The sequence below is a fragment of the Acanthopagrus latus genome, chromosome 21 (assembly GCF_904848185.1).
Source record: "Acanthopagrus latus isolate v.2019 chromosome 21, fAcaLat1.1, whole genome shotgun sequence".
NCBI lineage: Eukaryota > Metazoa > Chordata > Actinopteri > Spariformes > Sparidae > Acanthopagrus > Acanthopagrus latus.
The window spans coordinates 19,687,917-19,707,402 of NC_051059.1; the positions used below are offsets into that span (position 1 = coordinate 19,687,917).

The 19,486-nt window shown below is 41.3% G+C and overlaps 3 protein-coding genes across 4 annotated transcripts; 2 read left to right on the plus strand and 1 right to left on the minus strand.

Moving 5' to 3' along the window:
* Positions 1 to 483: 483 nt before the first annotated feature.
* Positions 484 to 6,452, plus strand: LOC119011227. Its single transcript, XM_037084174.1, has 7 exons — positions 484 to 535; positions 643 to 744; positions 1,960 to 2,142; positions 2,224 to 2,481; positions 3,670 to 3,762; positions 4,070 to 4,087; positions 5,436 to 6,452. Exons 2-7 carry the CDS (start codon positions 675 to 677, stop codon positions 5,519 to 5,521), a joined length of 708 nt encoding a protein of 235 aa, XP_036940069.1. The 5' UTR covers positions 484 to 535; positions 643 to 674; the 3' UTR covers positions 5,522 to 6,452.
* A 1,148-nt stretch (positions 6,453 to 7,600) lies between these two features.
* Positions 7,601 to 11,608, plus strand: cdc20 (cell division cycle 20 homolog). Its single transcript, XM_037085330.1, has 11 exons — positions 7,601 to 7,762; positions 8,098 to 8,309; positions 8,864 to 9,006; positions 9,105 to 9,201; positions 9,323 to 9,448; positions 9,645 to 9,841; positions 9,948 to 10,042; positions 10,143 to 10,359; positions 10,447 to 10,572; positions 10,870 to 10,987; positions 11,123 to 11,608. The coding sequence occupies exons 2-11, from the start codon at positions 8,120 to 8,122 to the stop codon at positions 11,299 to 11,301; spliced, it is 1,488 nt and encodes a 495-aa protein (XP_036941225.1). The 5' UTR covers positions 7,601 to 7,762; positions 8,098 to 8,119; the 3' UTR covers positions 11,302 to 11,608.
* Positions 11,609 to 12,799: 1,191 nt separating this feature from the next.
* On the minus strand, positions 12,800 to 18,176 carry elovl1a (ELOVL fatty acid elongase 1a). 2 transcript variants are annotated; one of them, XM_037085399.1, is made up of 9 exons: positions 18,022 to 18,176; positions 17,825 to 17,920; positions 17,045 to 17,138; positions 16,631 to 16,821; positions 16,430 to 16,510; positions 14,994 to 15,050; positions 14,758 to 14,863; positions 14,450 to 14,589; positions 12,800 to 13,930 (listed from the first exon to the last, which is right to left on the minus strand). In XM_037085399.1, the coding sequence occupies exons 3-9, from the start codon at positions 17,103 to 17,105 to the stop codon at positions 13,622 to 13,624; spliced, it is 945 nt and encodes a 314-aa protein (XP_036941294.1). In that variant the 5' UTR covers positions 17,106 to 17,138; positions 17,825 to 17,920; positions 18,022 to 18,176; the 3' UTR covers positions 12,800 to 13,621. The 2 variants fall into 2 exon arrangements, with proteins under 2 accessions (XP_036941294.1, XP_036941293.1); XM_037085398.1 differs by having other exon boundaries at positions 17,825 to 18,175.
* Between the last annotated feature and the right edge of the window lie 1,310 nt (positions 18,177 to 19,486).

Below are 19,486 nucleotides of genomic sequence, written 5' to 3' on the forward strand. Positions count from 1 at the left end.
TGACTGTGCAAAATGTGCAACGAGCAGGGATCTGACTTGTCAACTTAAATAACATTCATGTGCAAAAGTGTATTTGGTAGAAGGGGTGCAGAGAGGCTCCTCCAGGGTAATTGTAAGGTCGCTGGTTCGATTGCCCTGGCTGCAAGTCTCCTTGAGCAAGATACTGGGCTCTAAACTGATACCGATGGGCAGGTTGGCGAATGAAATTCAAGTGCCCCTCCACACGGATGCATCATAAAGTTTTATTTTTCTTACTTAGTTGATAAGACTTTGTTTCTACTTTCACTTTCATTCTTGCACTTTCCCTGCATTGCGGGACTTCCCAGAAGTGAATTTCCTCTCCTGACATCTTCACAACCGGAGAGCCCCGATGCAACAGGACGTGATGGGCGAGGACCTGCTGGGCCACGTGCGGGCTCCGTCAGCCAATCAGAGGCGAGGCAGACGGACACTTAAACAACGCTTCCTCAAGATGAACCGCAGAGACAGAAGAGGAGGAGGAGGAGCAGAAGGGCTGTGCCGAAGTTGTCGTCTGGTACCGCCTTACACAAAGTCTGGGATGTAATACAGCAGCGCTGGTTTCGTTTAAATGGCTCTTTAAAATCCGTGCTATTTATAACTCTGAGGGGTTTTTCCTTGCAGCCGCTGGACTTAAAGCCGAAACAAGAGGCGCGATGATGCATTTTCTTGCCTTTCTCGTGCTCATGTTGAGCGAGCTGTCTCTGGGTTTCCCTCTCCCAGTAGGTAAGAAGATTGTGTGTATGAATTGCTTCGCTTTCAAGGATAGCTAATGCGAAATAAGACACAAGAGGATATAATTACACTAAGAGGAAGACTAAGATAAACCTGAGTCAAGTGCGTTAACTTGGCTTTCACAAACAATTAACTTTCCCTCCAGCAGCAGTTCTGTGCAGTCGTGTAAAGGTGCGTTGTGCAGTTTTTGGGGAAGACTTTCTTAGAAAGATAGACATCGCTGCCTGAACAAACAAACTGATTGAATAAACTGAAGGAGAACATAATATCACGCTGTTTTACTTTGTTAAATTTTGCGGACCCCGCCACCTTTCTAGCCTCAAACTGTGTTTTGGGGAACTTATTTATTTATAAAACAGGCTCTTTATTCAGTCAAATAAGATATATAAAAATACCTCTCAGTTTCGTATTGTCACCTCATTCATGAGGTGTATGAACGTGAACATTCTGAGTTAGTGCCCCTTTCATTTTGGTTTTCGCACTTGACACAGTGGGTTATTGTGCAGCTGATTTACGCAAGTATCACACATGCACAGTGTCAACACATTAACCCTGCAATAAATTCTGCCTTTGTGAAATTTATTGTGCGTTTTCTGTTGACACTGGCAGAGAGGCATTAGTTCCACTTTTAGTTATTTTATGTGACCACCCTTGAATGAGTGATTTGCTTTTAGTTTTCCAATTATGTTCCTTTGTAAATGAGTAATTTATCATTGTGGCGAGGACGTGGGCCAGTTTCTACAATGATCTTTTTTTTTAAAAAAATTATGTATTTTCCGGTTGATTCTTGCAGCACATCTGGACAAACGAGAATGGCGGTGAAACAAAGCCAGCTTTATTTTTAGTGCCAGACTTTTGCACCAGACTGCAGAACAGGTTCTTTCTTCATGGTGTGACACACTGATCATATCGTCTTCAGCTCTCCGCCATAAAAATAGGTTTCACTTCGTTACTTATTTGACCCATGGTGGGTATTAACAACAGCTATTTTAACTTTAAAGAAACAGCCCATCCCCTCACTGATTGTCTTATTTGCCGATAGAGGCATCAAGGATAATCTGAGGCTTCATCACTAGTTTAAAGTTCAGTTCATGTTTGCTTCTTTTGCATCTCCTGTTTCCCACAGGGACTTGAAATGTACTGTAACATTTGGAGGTATACCTTTTCCGAGCTGTTAATGAATGTATTTTGGTTGTCTCCCATTAGACACCATCATCGTGCAGGTTCAGCAGTGGGGAGTGGTCGGTGCTCAGCGGGTCGTGGACCAGGTCCTAGTCAATGGAGTCGCTCTCACTGGGACAAGCCAGGAAGTTGACAGAATCATCCAAACCTTGTCAGCTGATGCTCGTCTTTCAACTCTTTCAAGTTTCAACCAGACTTCAACGCTGAGTAAGAAAAACCTAAATGCAACATTAATGGCTGTGAAAAATGACAAATTGTTTGTTAATAGCTTTTATATCACTTCCTAAGCAAACCACACTGTCCTCCGGTCTCGTGAGTGCATACTGGAGGGTTCTCAGCTGCACTGGACCGACCGTGTGCTCTATGATGGGAAGGTCTATCTGAGTCTGGACCACACGGACACGTGGACAGCCCAGGTACCGCAAGCACTGGCCCTCAAAGTGTTGTGGGACCAGGAGCCGCAGCTGACAGGGACGGAGAGGATCCGCCTTCAGGAGGGATGCATCAAGCTAATGAAAGAATTGAGGCTTTCTGGAGAGTCGTCAGGTAAATATTCTTTCTGGCTTTTGAGAAATTCCTTACGAGATGTGAGATGACCATGAATGTATTGTTAAGACGTGGATGCAGCGACGCTGTATTGCTTTTCTTCCAATTTTGCCCAGTGACTTCTAAATTCCCTGTGGCCCAAAAAGCATTTTCCCTCATAGACTGCCATTAGAAGTTAGATGTCTGTTGATGGTTGACATGACCCGTTGAACTGACCTAAAGGTCAATAATGACCGTTTAATTTTCGTAAAACTTTCCTTTAACCAAGAAAATTGATTTAAAAATCTGTGCCGCCATCACAGTTTTAAGTCTATGGGTAGTGTCAGCTGCAGAAACTTCTCAGCGCTTTTTTCTGTGGACAGCATAACCAGGAAGTAAACTGTGAAGCTAGCAAAACTATGCCCCAGGCAAGAAATTCTCATCACACCCAGTGGATGTTCTATTTCAGTTGTATGCCTAGAGCAGACAAGCCAAATACTGGCTCTAGAGATGGCCTTTCTTGTTTTTTGTGAAAGGGAGGGTGAGGTGATTTTGTTGGCTGAATTCTACAACCTCAGTGCTAGATGCCACTGAATGTCACACATTGGACCTGTGACAATAGCTGTGACAGTATATTGGAGCAAACATCAACTGTAAGAATAACATACAGTAATTCCCTCTGCTATGGCATTTGGATTTTAGCTCTGATTGATGCTTTTGAGACACGAATGACCGTTTTCAACTTTGTCGTCAGGCAGTAGAGCACATCTTGTATTATTAAGTAACTGATATTTGAGCTGCATGATTTTTGTTTTAAACCATATTGTGCAGCCCTACCTGATATTCTCACAGCAATTTGACTAATGAAATAAATAATGAATCACAATATTAGATAACACCTTTTCTCAGTCCGTTGCTGTACCTGTCTGGTAGTTCGGAATATGTCTAGTGTTGAAAATCAAGAGAGAAACAAGCCTGAACTCTGCTGCTGGCTGTGGATTGTGGAGGCAGCTGATGGCATTTGACTGTGAGTCATATGACACAATGGGTGCTACCAAGTGACAGCGTTATTCTACAGTGAAAGATCAGTCTTTTCCCCGAATGACTGCAACAATCCACCTCCACATACAACACCAATACATTTGATGGTCACCAGCTTTGTTGTCACTCTGTCCGGTTACTCATTTCTGGAATGTTTTGTCGCTGCAGGAACTCCTTTGCCAAAGTTCCTGATCCCAGTCTTGGCACTCTCGGCGTTTACGGGACTAATCGTAATCAGCCTCCTCCTCTCCAAAAGGCTGGGTGAGTAAATACGATTTTTTTTCTTTCCATTTGAATGATAGTAAAACAAGTTGTACAGCCTTTAAGCACAGTTAGATTCTCAACAGCAACCCTCACGATGCATCAAAAATATCTCATAACATGCAGTAATCAAACAATCTTTACATCTGCTTTACATTAGTGCCTCATTCACCAGCATGAAATGCAGCATAACTTGGGTTTATTTTCACACATGTCCTGTCACATGATTTTGGTATGTGCTCTCATACTCACGGGGAAAATGTAAAGCATAGTCATGTGTTTTGTCTTTCTCTCACTCTCTGCCCAGGTCTGAGGCACCCTGGAGGTAAGACAACAACACTCCCTATGTTTTCTCTGAGCTCCCAGCAGACTGGAGACTTCTCTGTTAACAGTCATGGGAGAAGATAGCCAGACAGTTAAATATTAAATCACATCCAAACAATATCCCCCTAGGACGGCCATGTTCTTTTCATTTTCAAGGTGTTGGTGTGTCATTAAGGATTACTGTGTATACAGTACTCAGTTTTATTATAACTGGATATGACTGCTATTGCAGGTCAGCTGTGGACACAGGGATGACTTTGTTAATGTTCAGAAGATTTTTATAAGTGATACGCAATAATCTTGAACAGTGACCTGGAGGCTGGCTCTTCACATTTGATATCACCAGAAATCCTGAGTGATCTTATTTCAAGTGGACTGTAAGTACATGTGTAAACACCCCAAGATGCATTGAGGACGCATTTGAGATCCGATCACTCAGACCACGCTTGGAGGTGTTCTGGGCTGCATGTGACCACATTCTTTTCGCAGTGTGTACCCACACGTGTCCTGGGCCGCATTGAAGGGCCGCCTACTCAACTGAGGTCCCCCACTGAATAAGGAGAAGCCATACCAAATGGCAAACTAACCCCTGAACTAGTAACAGCAACATTCCCAGACTCCCTATAGAGATTGCATAATTTTAAGAGTTGTTGAGTGAAGAGAAACTTGACAAACTTTGCAAAACTTTGCCAGGACAAATTCAAAATCATTCATGCCTTCTTTTAAATTCGGCATGAAATGGAATACATTGCTTTTTTCCTTGTGTAAAGTGTCAATTTGTCATGGCAACGCTGTGCCAGCCCCCGTGCTTTTGTGTCTGAAGTTAATCTTAAATCCCAGCTGCTGTTTGAACGGATTTCATCCATTATACTCAATTTATGGAAGAAGACATCATTTTATTGTAGGTAAACATGTCAAATTTTACGGATACAGTAAATGGTAACTAATATAGGAAACTGTGGAGACTGTCCCCAGACTCAGTTTTGTGAGTTGTGGAGTTAAGTGAAACTTTTATAAACTTTGTGAAATACCATCCCCAACAAAGTATTAACTATTTGGGCCTCCTTGATTAATTTGGCAAATATTATACATTAAGATATTTCTTTATTTTCTGGGCAAAATATCTGCATATAGAGCAGTGCGTGGATCTGATCACAAGTGGTCAAGATCCATGTTAGTGCCAGGTGTGAACTGATGGGTGTCAGGCTGTCTGCTTGTGAACGGATCACCCAGGACGCATGTTGATACCAAATGGGAACAGCTTTCAGCTGCAGAGTGTGCAGCTCATTATGTAAGCTTTCTTTTTTCCCTTTATGAATGTCAGCCTAATCTCTTTGATTACCTTTCAGGTGTTATTGGCTCAGTCATACATTACCCGAAGGACATGACTGAAATGACTCCAGATGTGAAAGACAATGGTTACCGTACCCTTTAAGGAACGGCACCCAAAGTTCCAGCTGGTCAACGGGGTCACGTTTGAACTTGCTGCTCAATTTTTCTACTGCTGAAAGTCTTCTTTACTGATTCAACGCCTTCAGTGTTCGGACTGTGTTGCTCCATGAATGTAACCAAACCTTTTAGCTGACGTACCAACAGCTCACTGTGTGAAACATCTGTGACCAACATTATCGTATGCACTTTAATGCATGTATCACACTTTACACTGGTGTTTTTATTGCACACACTTTAAAAACGTGCACATGCACACATACTGAGTGACAAAGTGTAAATACATTCACCGCCTACAGCAATGTACAAGCTTCTTTTTGCACCGTAACTGTAAGGGCAGACGTTTTTAATGGTATTAATTCCTTGACTAAGCAATGCAAGTAAACAAATAAATAATGGACATGTTCTCTTTCAAGCACACACAGTATCTAATGTAAGTTGAGACAATTTCACAAACTGCGTTGTCATTCTGTAGCTGAAGCCCTGCTGAAATAGAGTGTTTTGCCAATGATAGACCATTCACAGTGAAACTCTGCCAATCACTGGATGGACTAAGTTGCTAGTTATCCAAACAGTCTGACTGTCGTGGTAAATTTGATAAAATCTCATTGTATGTGATACTGTACATTGTTGTGAGTGTCTATGTTTTTCCATGTTGTTTGTTCATGTAAGATTTAAAGATAATGTTCAATTAAAGATACTTTTATGGCATGTTTGTTTTATATTTTTAGATGTGTTATTTCACTTAGTGTGAGGTTAATCTGCAATATAAGGAAAACTGATTTTAAGGCAAATTCTAAAATTCCCTTTAAATGAAATATAAATGTATTCTGGACAGCTAATTGATGCTTTGGAAGCTTATTCTCTTTGTCATCTAATTACAGGGATTGTCTTAAATGAAACACTTGTTACAAGCAGTTTCACTGTTGCCTAGTTCTTTTGTGTAGTGCTTTACTCTGCCTCGTAATACACTGATGAGGTGTTGTATAACCAACGGGAAGTGAGGGGGACATTTGCACCTCATCAGTGATCGTTGAGTTTTAATAAAATGTCAGACTTTCAAGTGTAAGTAATGGTTTCATGATGGTTAAGAAATTTAGACATTTGAAACTCATACTTTCAAGTCTTTAGAGAAAAAAAGAGAAATATGGGCATTCGGTCACTCTAGTTGTATCTTCTTGGGCTTTGATGATATTTAAGTATTAGAGCACACCGTCCATATTATGCATGCAGTGAGATTTTCACTTACCGGTGATTGATTGGTCGTTTACTGCCATTCATGTAATTATCACACATACACTTTGTTACAAAATCAATCTTTGCTTCTAATCAAAGAGCAGTCACCCACATTTTTCATTTGACATGATGTTTTTGATTACTAAGGATTACTATGATAGGAAAATGTACCATTAAAAATCAAATTTTCAATCGCGGAAAATACTTCATGTGGAGTACTATTAACAGGAAGTGAAATGGGAGTGAATCTTATTTCTTTTTACAACTGATCAGATGTGAATGGCACAACCATTTGCGTTGTTTATTTTATTTTAAGTCTTTTATTTCCCTAATCCGATCAGATAACACTGCAGTCATAATTTGACATTTGAAAAGGGTCTTTTGAATAAGTAAATCATAGGTTAATAAATTATGAGCAGATCTAAAGTTAATGTCTTATATGGTAATTTTTATTGGTTACAGTTTGCATTGGAGCCTATGTTATTTGCATTTAAAGTTATATTCCAGTATATAATATAATATAATATAATATAATATAATATAATATAATATAATATAGATCAGACACACATTTGTATCACTGCACCTGTGCACGTGTGATAATTTTTCCTTCTTCATATAATTTTATTTTCACAACAGTAATATCCTGTTGTGGCCGATAGATGGCGGTAGATTTTCAGGGAGGAGGATTGTCTTCCGGCGTTGATCTTTCAGGAAGTTCCCTTCGACCAATCAAATAATCGCATTTGCAGGCGTTACCATAGGAATACCATGGCGATAGCGGTGCCTTCTTGAATGAACCAATCGCAGGGGCGCTTTCTGGGATTTAAACGGAGTGGCGTCATCTGCACCAAATTCAAACTTCGGAGAGAGACGAGAGAGAAAGGCCAGTGCTGCTGCAGTGTATTCCACGTTTTCTGGGACCGGAGAGCTCATTTTGATTGTTGTGAAGTTTACAAGTGGCACATTTTGTTTCGGTTAATCATCACAGGTATGTCTCAGATTTCTACATAGCGGTAATTAAACTTTTAAAGCGTGTAATGCTAGCGAAGCGTATGCTAGCTTGTGCTCGTTTACTTTAAGCGAGGTTGGCTGCATTCGCACCGAACTAATTGAGGTGGCAACGGAACGTGTGCTTGAAGTACAGTTTTAAGCACAGTTTTTTTTAAGCTAACTCATTTTTTTTTTTTTTTTTTTTAAAGCTAACTCTAAAATCCTACCGTTAGCATCGTTCGCCAAGCTAGCCCTCGTTCAGCTGTAGCTAATTTTAGGGTTGTTGCTGTTGCACATCATCACATCTTACTCTTCATCGGGCATGGTGTACAGGTCGTGTGAAAACCTGGACAAAATGGCGCAGTTTGGGTTCGAGAATGACATCCACAGTATCTTGAAGCTGGACATGCCCATCACAAACGCTCCCATGGCGAGGTGGCAGAGAAAGGCCAGCTCGTCGAACACATCCGCCTTGAACGGCCTGTCGCCCGGGAAATCTGCCAATTCGTCGCTGAGTTCGTCAAAAACACCGAGCAAAACACCAGGTAATGTATGCTCATTGCGACGATCCAGCTCGAGATTTAACAAAGCTCTGTAGCTGTTGCCCTCAAAGGCCGGGCCACTCCTGTATTTTGTTTTCCATACAAGCAGGTGTTAAATACAAGTGGATCCAAAGTTTAAGTCTGGCTCATTTTCAAATCCCAATTCTACATTTGAGTGGATTAATTGCCTTTGGATTTTTAGGTTCTGGGTTTTTTTGTTTTGTTTTTGTTTTAGGATGTTAAAAAGAAAGTGTCCATGGATGTGTTGAGTTTTGACATCATCTGACCTTTACAAAGCAAGTTACAGACATTTCAATTTTATCATAGGTGGGTTCCAGTGTAATCTTAGGGTTAGGGTATTTCAAGTACTGACCAAGCAAATCCAGGTCCAAAAAAAAGTTCAGCCAGTAAAGACACAAGTTATCATATAATGACATTGAGGCAACAATTACATTTTTAGAACAATGGCCATTTTGAGCTGCTAGCGGCTGTCTAGGTCTTTTGAAGGTTTATCAACGTGTGTTTCTGCAAATGTTAAACACTTTTTTGTATCATAGGCAAAAATAAAAAACAAACACCCTCTAAGATGGGAGGCGACCGCTTCATTCCCACGCGAAACAGCAAACAAATAGAGGTTGCAAGTTTCCTGCTTTCAAAGGAGAACGAGCCCGTGGACTCAAACAATCCAGGAGTATCATCAGTAAGTTATCCTGGTATATTCACTTTCTTTTAAAATACATTTTGTAAATTGAGAATTTAATGCTAAAACATCTGTTTTTTTTCCCCCCTTTTTTAAAGGAAAACCAGAAGGCGTTGTCTATGTCACTAAATGGATACAACATTGAAGACGCAAAGATCCTGCATCTTGGAGGGAAGCCTCTGAATGCTCCAGAGGGTAAGGCTGTACGAGTGCTTGGCAGGAATATTGCGTGACTACAGAGAACGAGGGGTCTTAATTTATTGTCTGCTTTTCTGTTTTTTTTTTTTTTTTTTTTTTGGGTGGGTCTAATTCACAGGCTATCAAAACAACTTGAAAGTCCTCTACAGTCAGGCTATAACACCAGCCTCTACGAAGAAGACCAGATATATATCTTCAACTCCTGACAGGATCTTGGATGCTCCTGAGCTTCGAAATGATTTTTGTAGGTTTGCTTTTCCTGATGAGATCCATTCATGAATAGCTATGTATGCATAACTTATCACATCTTGGGTTTGGAGCAATCCAATGAGGCTGCATGTCAGTATGATGTTAGTCTTCATGTTTTGAATATAATTTTATGTGCATTTTTGTTCTTTATGCCACCTAGCAAGCATTTGTTTGTTTTGTTTTTCTTCCAGATTTGAATTTGCTTGACTGGAGCAGTCGAAATATCATGGCTGTGGCGCTTCATAACAGCGTTTACTTGTGGGATGCCACTCAAGGAGACATCATTCTTCTCATGAAGCTGGAGCGAGAGGAAGACTACATCTGCTCGCTGTCCTGGACCAAAGAAGGAAGCTACCTTGCTATTGGCACAAGTGACTGCAAAGTTCAGGTCAGTGTGCTAATCAACACGACAGCTCGGTTCATAGGGACACATGGCATTCAAAGAACTGTCTCATAATTGTGTTTTAATCATACAAGTTTGTCTCCTCTTTTAGTTGTGGGATGTTGAAAACCAGAAGCGCTTGCGCAGCATGGCCAGCCACACAGCTCGAGTTGGAAGCCTGAGCTGGAATGACCATGTTCTTTCCAGGTACAGTTGTTTCTTCACCTGTGTTTCTAAAAAAAAAAAGTTAAAACTTTCATTTCCACTGTTATGTGGTTGACTAATGTAATGTTTCTCTCCTCCTTAGTGGCTCAAGATCAGGACACATCCACCATCATGACGTGCGGGTGGCAGAACATCACATCTGCACACTCACTGGTCACTCCCAGGAGGTTTGTGGGCTGCAGTGGTCCCCCGATGGTCGATACCTGGCCAGTGGAGGCAACGACAACCTGGTGTGTGTATGGTCCCGTGCACAGTCGCAGCCAGTCCGCTGCTGGAGTGAACATCAAGGAGCTGTGAAGGTGGATGATGACGATACTTGTATTTAATCTTCTGCTGTAGATCGTGCTGAGTTTGAAATTCACTTTTGGATGTTGTCACTATTTCAGGCTTTGGCCTGGTGCTCGTGGCAGCCAAGTATACTTGCAACTGGAGGCGGGACCAGCGACCGTCACATCCGCATCTGGAATGTAAACAGCGGCTCCTGCATTAGTTCTCTTGACACTCAGTCTCAGGTAATTAAAAACAGACCTTTTTTGTACATGTTGAGGTGTGGACTTGCATTATCCCACATTTTTCCAACAATGCTGAAAGATTGAAACCCATTTTATTAAAGCTAATGGTGCGTTTGGTTTGGTTGCTATAACTTTTTTTGAGGGAGGAAGTCAGCAAGAGTGAAACACGATTTGTCATTTTGACGGAGGGACCCCCATAGTAGCAGAGATGATGTACTGTTTAATTTGGAAATTATTTTAACTTGGCATTGACAATGAAAGTCTTTCCTCAAGTCCCACACATCTTTTACTTTTCAGATCTCATCACTGGCTTTTGCGCCCAACTACAAGGAGCTGGTCTCTGCCCACGGCTACGCCCACAACAGCGTTGTTATCTGGAAGTACCCCTCTCTCACCAAGGTGGCAGAGCTAAATGGTAAGCATTTTTATTTCTGACTCGCTCTGTACTTCACACACACTTGGAACAAAAATTCAGTGAACTGTGAAGAGATGCACTGAATTTCTGCTGGTCTTAACACATTTTAATGTGTTTTTTTTTTTTTTGTTTTAGGCCACGAGGACAGAGTTCTGAGTCTGACTATGAGCCCAGACTGCTCTTCCATTGCGACTGTGGCTGGAGACGAGACCATTCGTCTGTGGAAGTGCTTCGAAGTGGATCCCGTAAAGAAGGCGGCTAAAGAGAGGATGGTGAAATCAACTAGCGGTGTCATTCATCAGTCAATCAGATAATTAGGTTTTTTGATTGTTTCTGATCTTTGAAATGAATTATGTGCAAATGTTTTATTTATCCACAATAAAGAGTTGTTAAACCCATTGTTTTCGCCTTTAAATGGCAACTTTACTTCTCTGATCAGTGGTGTAATGGGTTGATAGTCTCCATTGTTTATACAGGCCTATTGTGGTAAAGCACAAATGTGTTGGCTTTTAAGCAGTTCTGTTTCTGAAGTGTATTTATGACCTTCACTTGGCTTTTATTGTAATCCTGATACGTTGTATACAGTAAGATGGGTTATAAATAAATGGTTTGCTCCCCATATGTGATTTTCTCAGTTTATTGGTGTCTTTTCCATGTTGCAAACTTTATGACTGGGGTTTAGTTATAAGATGCAGTGACAGACCTTTTTTTATATTAATCATGGCATGTTGACACCTGCCAGAAGATAGGAAATGGTGTGCTTATCATGCATGGAGCTGTGTTGGTGGTAGAAGCTGTGGACTAAAACATGTAAAGTGTCACAGTGATTTACTGACACTGTACTTGCAGATTATATTGCTTTTGTGGTTCATTCTGAACCTGATGAGTTTGATTTAAATCTGCTGCAGACCTGGCTTAAGACAGTTTGACACAAGAATGGATTTATACAGCTGTTTTTTTTAATAGTTAACCCGGTATGTTCTGGTTAAACTTGTATCAGTACAACTGTCTGGTGTCACTAAAATAAATTTAATTCTAGAAACAGGGTTACTGTCAACTGGAATGGCACTCAGTAGATGGGATACCTCCTCCCAGTTTAACAGTCTGATTATGTGCTCATTCACAAAGACCTGCCCCCTCAATAGATTTCATCAGTGAAACTGAAATCTCCATAAATTGTGTCCATACTGGTTGGTTCTTGGATTGAGAAATTAAGTATGACTGCTGCCTGTGTGCTCATCATTGTTGTTTGTCTTAAGCCAAGTATTTTATTATCCTTTTCCAGTTCCAGTTATCTACTCTGAGCTCATCCCCCCAGTTTAACAGTTTGTTTCATCCGAGCCCTGATGATCCCAGCCTACGTGCTCATTTATGTCTTTTTCCTGTCTTTGTTTGCTAATGGTGCCTGTGCACATTACTATCTGTCAAGTCTTTCATCGGGCCTCTGTTTGCCTGTTTGGACACACCATGGTGCAGAAAATCAAACACACCTGGATTAGATTCATTTGCAGTCAAACATTTGGAAACAAAATAATAAAATATGAAGAGTTTTTACTTCTGTTTAAATCAGAAACAAGTTAATCTTTTGGATGTTGTGAGGATTAACTTACATACAAACAGCTTCTGGATACATTTAAACATCTACTCATGTAGTTTTAAATGAAGATGCATTCTAAAAAAGGCCAGCAGTGCTTCAAGTCTTGATCCATCCGCCTCTGCACGTGTGAACAACACCAGCAGAAATGCTGCAACATTTATCAACCGTGAGACACATTCAGCAGTGATGTTCAGAAACAGATGTCTACAGCACACTTTTTTAAAATTTCATCCTAATTTAATAGAAAAGCATTTTATTTCTTATCATTATGCACACAGGGTGCTGCGAGAAAAGACCATACAGTCTTGCAAAACTCAGAATGGATTCATATGGATGAACATTCAAAAGCAGGGTATATCACACTACCTTATTATGCAAAAATGCAAAATGCATCAATACTGTAATATACAGTATAACATTTCTTTTCCACAGTTCTTACAAATTGAAAAATTGAGGTGCGGCATGTGTCTTACAAAGTGCACACCGTAATTGCTTTCCAAATGACACAGACCTTTATCTAAAACTTATTTTATTTGAAAAGATAAATAAAAAAAACTAAACAAACAAACAAACAAAAAAAAACTGAAAAAAAAACTAAATATTTGACATTTACAATGTAACTTAGTAGCAGTTATTTAAATGTGCTAGCCTTCAGTGGAAACTGTGTGATGCTCCCAAGCGACAAAGTCATGCCAGATAAACAGCAGTTAGTGTGAGTTGAAACTGTGTGGGTCGAGCCCAAGTTGAAAAATACTATCAGTGAGAAAAAACGAGCACCAAATGTCGTCATGCAGTGTTCATCACAGTTAACAGATTTCGCAGCAACTAACAAACACGACGTGGCAAAGTAGAGATCACCGGCCTAACACGACATGCCATTCATATCCCAACAAGTGTGCTTAAGAGAAAGAAACTATGATTACACAATTATGAAGTTAAGAAGTAGCATATTGGAATCTGTGCCGTTCCAATGTGCTCCCGGATATGAATGACATAGCTCCTCCAGGGCCTCCTTCTCATTTTCCAGAGTCACCGAGTTAGATTTCTTTTACTTTGCCCAGGACGATTTTGCTGTTTGTGTGGTGTTTTGCAGTCCCGTTCCCAAGGTGTTTCCCATTGGCCACCACAGCGATAGGTTCACGGGTGGAGCCGTTCAGCTTCGGCGTGCCGTTGCTGGGCGGCGGCCGCTTGCCCTTAATGTAGGCCTGTAGCCAAAAGTTGGAGAAGAGCAGGAAGAAGAACGTGCCGTACATCCAAATGAGGTGGATCCAAAGGGGATTCTGGTAGTCGCACTTTTTCATGAAGTAGTACTGGCTGATGTGGACGGAGATCAGAACGAACTGCGTCTGTGAAGAGACAGGGAAAGGACAGACTGTTGTTAAGAAATGTCATTTGCAACCAGATCAGTGGTAAAATCGAATAATAAATAGTTAAGGGACAGTTCACCACAAAATCAAGAAACACATTTTTTCCTCCTCTGCCTTCCCTCAAATATGATGGAACTATATCGGCTTGTGGTGTTCAAAAACAAACACTTGGAAAAACTCAACATCAGTGAATATTTCCAGAAATCATGACCTGGTTACTCAAAATAATCCACAGACCCTCTAAAGAGCAGTTTCATGTTGGAACTATTTCCTTTTACCGAACTACACCTCCCAACCCACTCATAGACATGAGTCCTGTGACAGAGTGAGATGTGAACATGGCCGAGCTGTAACGTTAGCTCGGCCCTCGTCCACCAGTAGCTGCGCTCCCTTCTACCACCACCAAAATAATCTAGAGGCCTTAATCATGCTATAGGAAAGAGGAAAAATTGCATTTTCAATTTTGGTGTAAACAGTTTCTTTAAAATGGCGACATACGAGCTGGATGGCAGTCATGTACTTCTTCCACCACAGGTATTTCTGGAAGCGAGGTCCTGCAGCAGAGAGTCCGTAGTAGAAGTACATGATAACATGGACGCATGCATTCACCAAGGCGTGGAAGGAGCCCATTCCCCCTACTTCAGAGGGGAAAAACACACAGAATTGTGTCACACAACTGTCCCGTCATCTCCCCCATTTATTGTTTGACACTTAAATTTCTTTGGATGCAATATTCCTGGTTTCCTGCGTGTAATGTGAGCATGTACGCAGAGTTTTACACTGATATCACACTGAGTGAACCTCACCAGGAGTCAAGGTGATGCCCCACCACCACGTCCAGGGCATGAAGGAGTGATGGAAAACGTGGAGAAACGTGATCTGGCTTTGTTTCTTCCTCAGCACAAAGAAAACCTTAAAATGAAGTAAAGACCCAACATTAACTTAACATGCAAAAAAGGCTAGACAGTTAAAATGTATTTTTGTAAAGTCACAAGAAAAAGTAGAAAAATTCAAGTGTTTGGAGAGATGAAAGCGTCCTTACTGTGTCGAGGAGTTCAATGTATTTTGAAAAGTAGAACAACCAAGCCACTCGGATCATCTGAGGGAAGAAAGAAGACACAAGTTCTGTTAAATATCTGACTGTAGACAATACTGCAAAGACGATAGTCTTTCTTTCCAAAACCACTAGAGCCTGAAGGTGTGTGTTTTTAAGGTTGAACAGTGAACCAAATACACTGTAAAGTAAATCAATAAAAATAAAAATCATACAGAACTTTAGTGCTTGCCTGCGTTGAGAGAAAATATGTGAGATTCTTGTTGTATGCCTCTGGTCAGGTGGACGCTGAATAATTTTTGCTGTAACATTATGATGTCACAGTGAGGTTGAACTTTGACCTTTTGGATATAAAATTACATCACTTTGTCATTTTATCCTATGAGACATTGTGTAAAATTTCATATGAATATCATCATATAAATTGTTGAGAAATGTGTCCAAACATATGTTTTTTGAGGTCTGAGTGACCTCCACTTTTGGGCTTAAACAACGATAGTCTAAATCAGGTCATTCTTTAAGTCCCCATCGATCGGCTAATGAAATGCTAGTCGCTTCGGCATAGTTAACAGATTCCTGTAATAAAAAACAGGCAGCAGCCAATAGCACAGACTGTCAGTTAAGCCCCGCCCCACCCCTTGATGCAAGTTGCTGCCTCTGACTCGCCTCAGACACTCAGCTCCCAGTTCGCAAAGCCAGACTGGGACAGAACAGCAGACAGAGGCATACTTGACAAATTCAATATACTAACGAGGTGGTTTTCTGTGGCCAGGCTGAAAAGGATGGCTCACTATACTAATGTCAACTAATTACATTTAGCAGCAGTTTAGCGCTCACCGGTAGCTATGTTGCAAAAGTATGTCTACCAAAAAACTCCATGAATGAAGCTGACCTCCGACATCATTCTCAGATGCCACGTGTGGCCCCTGTCCAGAGCTGTTCATTGAGAAGCTGCTGGCTATGAGTACGTTCGTTAGCAGTTACGCTAGCAACAAGCAAAAGTCTTAGTCTAGAGTCAGTAAATAACCTCATAATAATAATATTATATGTGAAAAAACATCAATTTTGACTTCATGGTGGACAGCGGTGCCACATTTTCTCAGTGTATTTCTGAGATATCGCATTCAAGAGACTGGGACTCCATGAGTCACAGTGACCTCTGACCTTCGACCACCAAAATGTAATCAGCTCATCCTCAAGTCTGAGTGAACATTCTCACCAAATTTGAAGAAATTCCATGAGGTGTACAGACGTTCAACCCAGAAACACAATAAGAAACTAAAGTACCTGGGTGGAAGTACTTGGTTACAAGTACAAATTACACAGCAAAAGTTAACATGTGAGGCAGCATTCTAAACTATTTTTTTCCTGTTTCAATTGAACACTATCGGTAACAGTGTAGGAAGGACAGTTCAGGGACTTACCCTAAGAGCCTGGGGGCTTCTTGAGTAGTCAATGAGGTCACATCTCCACGAGTAGGTGGTGCCCCATCCGGACAGCATGAACTGGGTGTTAGAAACACATCAGCGACCGTTATCAACATTTCACAAACACTCGCAGCATTTTGTAGAAAGAACCAGGGATTTTTTTATTTCAGCAAATAACTCGTCAGTCATTTCGTTTACCTCACAGACTATGTATGCGTTGAGTAAAACCATGCTGAGGTTGTAGACGATCATGGCTACGTTGAGACGGAAAGGCTTGCGGTGTGCCATCAGGCGAGGTCCGACATACACCGAGAAGAGGACATAGGCCAACAGGATGCAGGTCATGTGTACGGGGCTCTGCATCAGTGGGTAGTCTCTGACTCTGGCATCTGGTGGAGAGAAAACACACACAGTCCTCATTGTCTAACATACGCACACACACACACATACACACATCTGGGAAGGTCAACAGTAAATGCAATTTATGCACAGCATTGGGCAAATTCAAGAAAATCAGTTCTCCTTTTACACAGTATTTACTTCACCAATTATTCAGTCATATTTCAACACAGTCACAGGTGAAAATCTACAACAGAGACAAAAGACACTCACCAGTCCTCGCCTCTATGTAATTGTGGAACTTTAAAATGTTTGACACAGCGTTTTGGAGCATGGTGACTGCTCGTTTCCGGTCCTATAAAAACCCCTGGAAAACAAAAAGAAGATAAGAGAGGAGAAAGAATTAGAAAATCCAGAGGTGAAAGTGAGGTTTGGCTGGGCAGGTGAGCTACGAAGCAACCCGTCCACCTGCTTTCCCACTGACTGAGCAAACAGGAGACAGCTGCACAGGCTCATCAAACACCCGCTGAGTACCCTTGTACCTAAAAAAAAAAAAAAAATACACAGAACTCTGAACTGTGAGCTCATTTTACTGCCTAACCCAAGGTGTAGCATGAAACGACCCAAAAGCTGTAATTCATTTATAAGGTCAAGGAGAAACATGATGCTTCAGTTTATTTTTAAAAAGAATACAATCTCTGGATGGTTTATAGAGGATTGTGCAACATCCGAGTTAGCTGTCAGTCTAAACACAATGAAATACTCTCATGCTGACTAACAGAGCAAGTCAAACAGGTGAGGCAGAGAGCTTGGCACATATACGGCCAGTCTAGTCAAGCTACCGAGATCAGTGCTCATCAGGGATTTCCAGAGGAGGGGAACCACAAAAATGAACAAAAGAGCACACTTCACTCAGAGCAGCAAAAGCTAAAACATGTTTTGTTTGGCTTAGTCTACCATGTAATGCAAGTTGTATCTGACAAAAACGCACACAGGAGCAGCACAAATGTTACATGATCTCTGCTAAAATACCTGCTTTTGCGTGTGACTCACCTGCTGAGCTACAAGTCCTCAGCACGAACACACACACTCACACACGCCTGTCTGTGAGGAAAACAGCTGCACAGCCCGGGCAGGCAGCACTCAGTCCTGAAGGATCCAACACCAGTGAGAGGGATCAGGTAAAAAAAAAAAAAGCCAAACTACATGCAAAGCTAGTCCAGTTGCTGGGAAGCCCCCCCCAAGCTGACCTTTAGTGTCTCCTGATTGTTTACTTGAAATCCTACAAGGGCTGAAGAGAAAGACTGAGAGAGGAAGCAAGAGGAGAATGAGTTGAAGTCAGTGAGAAGCCGGCTGTGCTAAGTATGGGACCGGGATCATTCAAGTCAATTTAAACCCCAAGGCACTACTACAGAGCTTGCTAGTTTCAGAACCACACCCTGTTTCAATGCCAGGCTCCACCTTCCTGGCCTCACTTTGCCTGTTGGTGATTGGCCCGTCTCAATGAATGACGGTGAAGGAGATGAAGGCCCAGGGTTGAAGAAACCAAGCCCCCAGGGGTGACTGGTTCCAATAAAAAAAGCATTTAAAAAAAGCATTTAAGGATAAAAAAAAAAAAAAAAGACACTTGCTTTTTTGTGAAAAGTTGAACTAATATGAGGAAACTGCTGACTTTAAAGTAAGAAGGTGAAAACATATAACGTGAGAAGAGTTCTAAAGTAGAGATGAGATCATTTCACCGGATTTGGGCCAAAGGTGAGGAAACATTTCATACATTCATAAGCTGAACGTAACATTTTCCCTTCACCCATCCCTTCCAGTGGCGTGGCACCAAGGTTGGGTTCCAGTCCAACCCTCTCGCAGCTATGACGAGCTCTCCTGCGCCTCTGGTTTTACCTGTTCCCCAGGCACCGGCAACTCTGGGTGTGAGGAACCATAACCGCTCCTCCACACGTACGATCGTCCGGAATGAAAAGAATCCGTGCACGAGAGACAGCAAGGAGGCAGGAATCCTCATTGTGTTTACAAAACCTGTTGTTTGACAGTTTAACACATGCTGTCTCTTTGATGGATTCTAGGAAAGATATTTAAATCAGTTGAAAATAAGGCTAAAGCCAACGTGACATGGGGAATTTCCACTGTGAAAAAGATAAAGGAGTCAGGAAGTGACCCACATTAAAGCAGAGCCACGCGTTGGTTTAAACTTTTTAAGTTTAAGAGTCAAATGCACAGCGTGTCATTTCTGCTGCTGTGGTCTCTCAGTCAAAAACTAAATACTGAAGTATCGTGAAAGCGTGGCGTTGCTGTCTTCTCTCTTAAACAACCACCATGGACCATATTCACACGAGGAGGCCATTTTCCTGGAAAGCTGGAATGCTGTGCTGTTGTCCTCAAGTCAAATAACGTGGCACGCTGACAAAATTCCTTTCAGTTCTTCCTAATTGATTTGCCTCTGTACAGACAATGTGTAGTTTAATTCATAGGGACGTTGAGCCATATTTCAAGGTAAAACAACATATTTGATAACCAATTAGCTTCCATTAGACAAAAATTAGCATTAGCCTTCTCGCCAACACTACTGCTTGACATGATGCTGTTTTGATGCGGTACGATTAGGAAAGGTGTAAATTATTTCAGAAATATCTGCACAGATATCTTGGAGACATTTGTTAAAACCTGAATGAGAAACCGGCAGGATGTAATCAGACGGTAATG

What these genes read in the sequence shown, in the direction of transcription:
- cdc20 (XM_037085330.1), top strand. Translation starts at nt 8,120, where the DNA reads ATGGCGCAGTTTGGGTTCGAGAATGACATCCACAGTATCTTGAAGCTG. An exon ending in GCCTCTGAATGCTCCAGAGG is followed by an intron (nt 9,202 to 9,322) that starts GTAAGGCTGTAC and finishes TCTAATTCACAG; the next exon opens with GCTATCAAAACAACTTGAAA. An exon ending in CTCTTGACACTCAGTCTCAG is followed by an intron (nt 10,573 to 10,869) that starts GTAATTAAAAAC and finishes TTTACTTTTCAG; the next exon opens with ATCTCATCACTGGCTTTTGC.
- elovl1a (XM_037085399.1), bottom strand. Translation starts at nt 17,105, where the DNA reads ATGCTCCAAAACGCTGTGTCAAACATTTTAAAGTTCCACAATTACATA. An exon ending in ACGCATACATAGTCTGTGAG is followed by an intron (nt 16,511 to 16,630) that starts GTAAACGAAATG and finishes TCTAACACCCAG; the next exon opens with TTCATGCTGTCCGGATGGGG. An exon ending in GAAGCCCCCAGGCTCTTAGG is followed by an intron (nt 15,051 to 16,429) that starts GTAAGTCCCTGA and finishes TTCTTCCCTCAG; the next exon opens with ATGATCCGAGTGGCTTGGTT.
- LOC119011227 (XM_037084174.1), top strand. Translation starts at nt 675, where the DNA reads ATGATGCATTTTCTTGCCTTTCTCGTGCTCATGTTGAGCGAGCTGTCT. An exon ending in CAACCAGACTTCAACGCTGA is followed by an intron (nt 2,143 to 2,223) that starts GTAAGAAAAACC and finishes TCACTTCCTAAG; the next exon opens with CAAACCACACTGTCCTCCGG. An exon ending in GCTTTCTGGAGAGTCGTCAG is followed by an intron (nt 2,482 to 3,669) that starts GTAAATATTCTT and finishes TTGTCGCTGCAG; the next exon opens with GAACTCCTTTGCCAAAGTTC.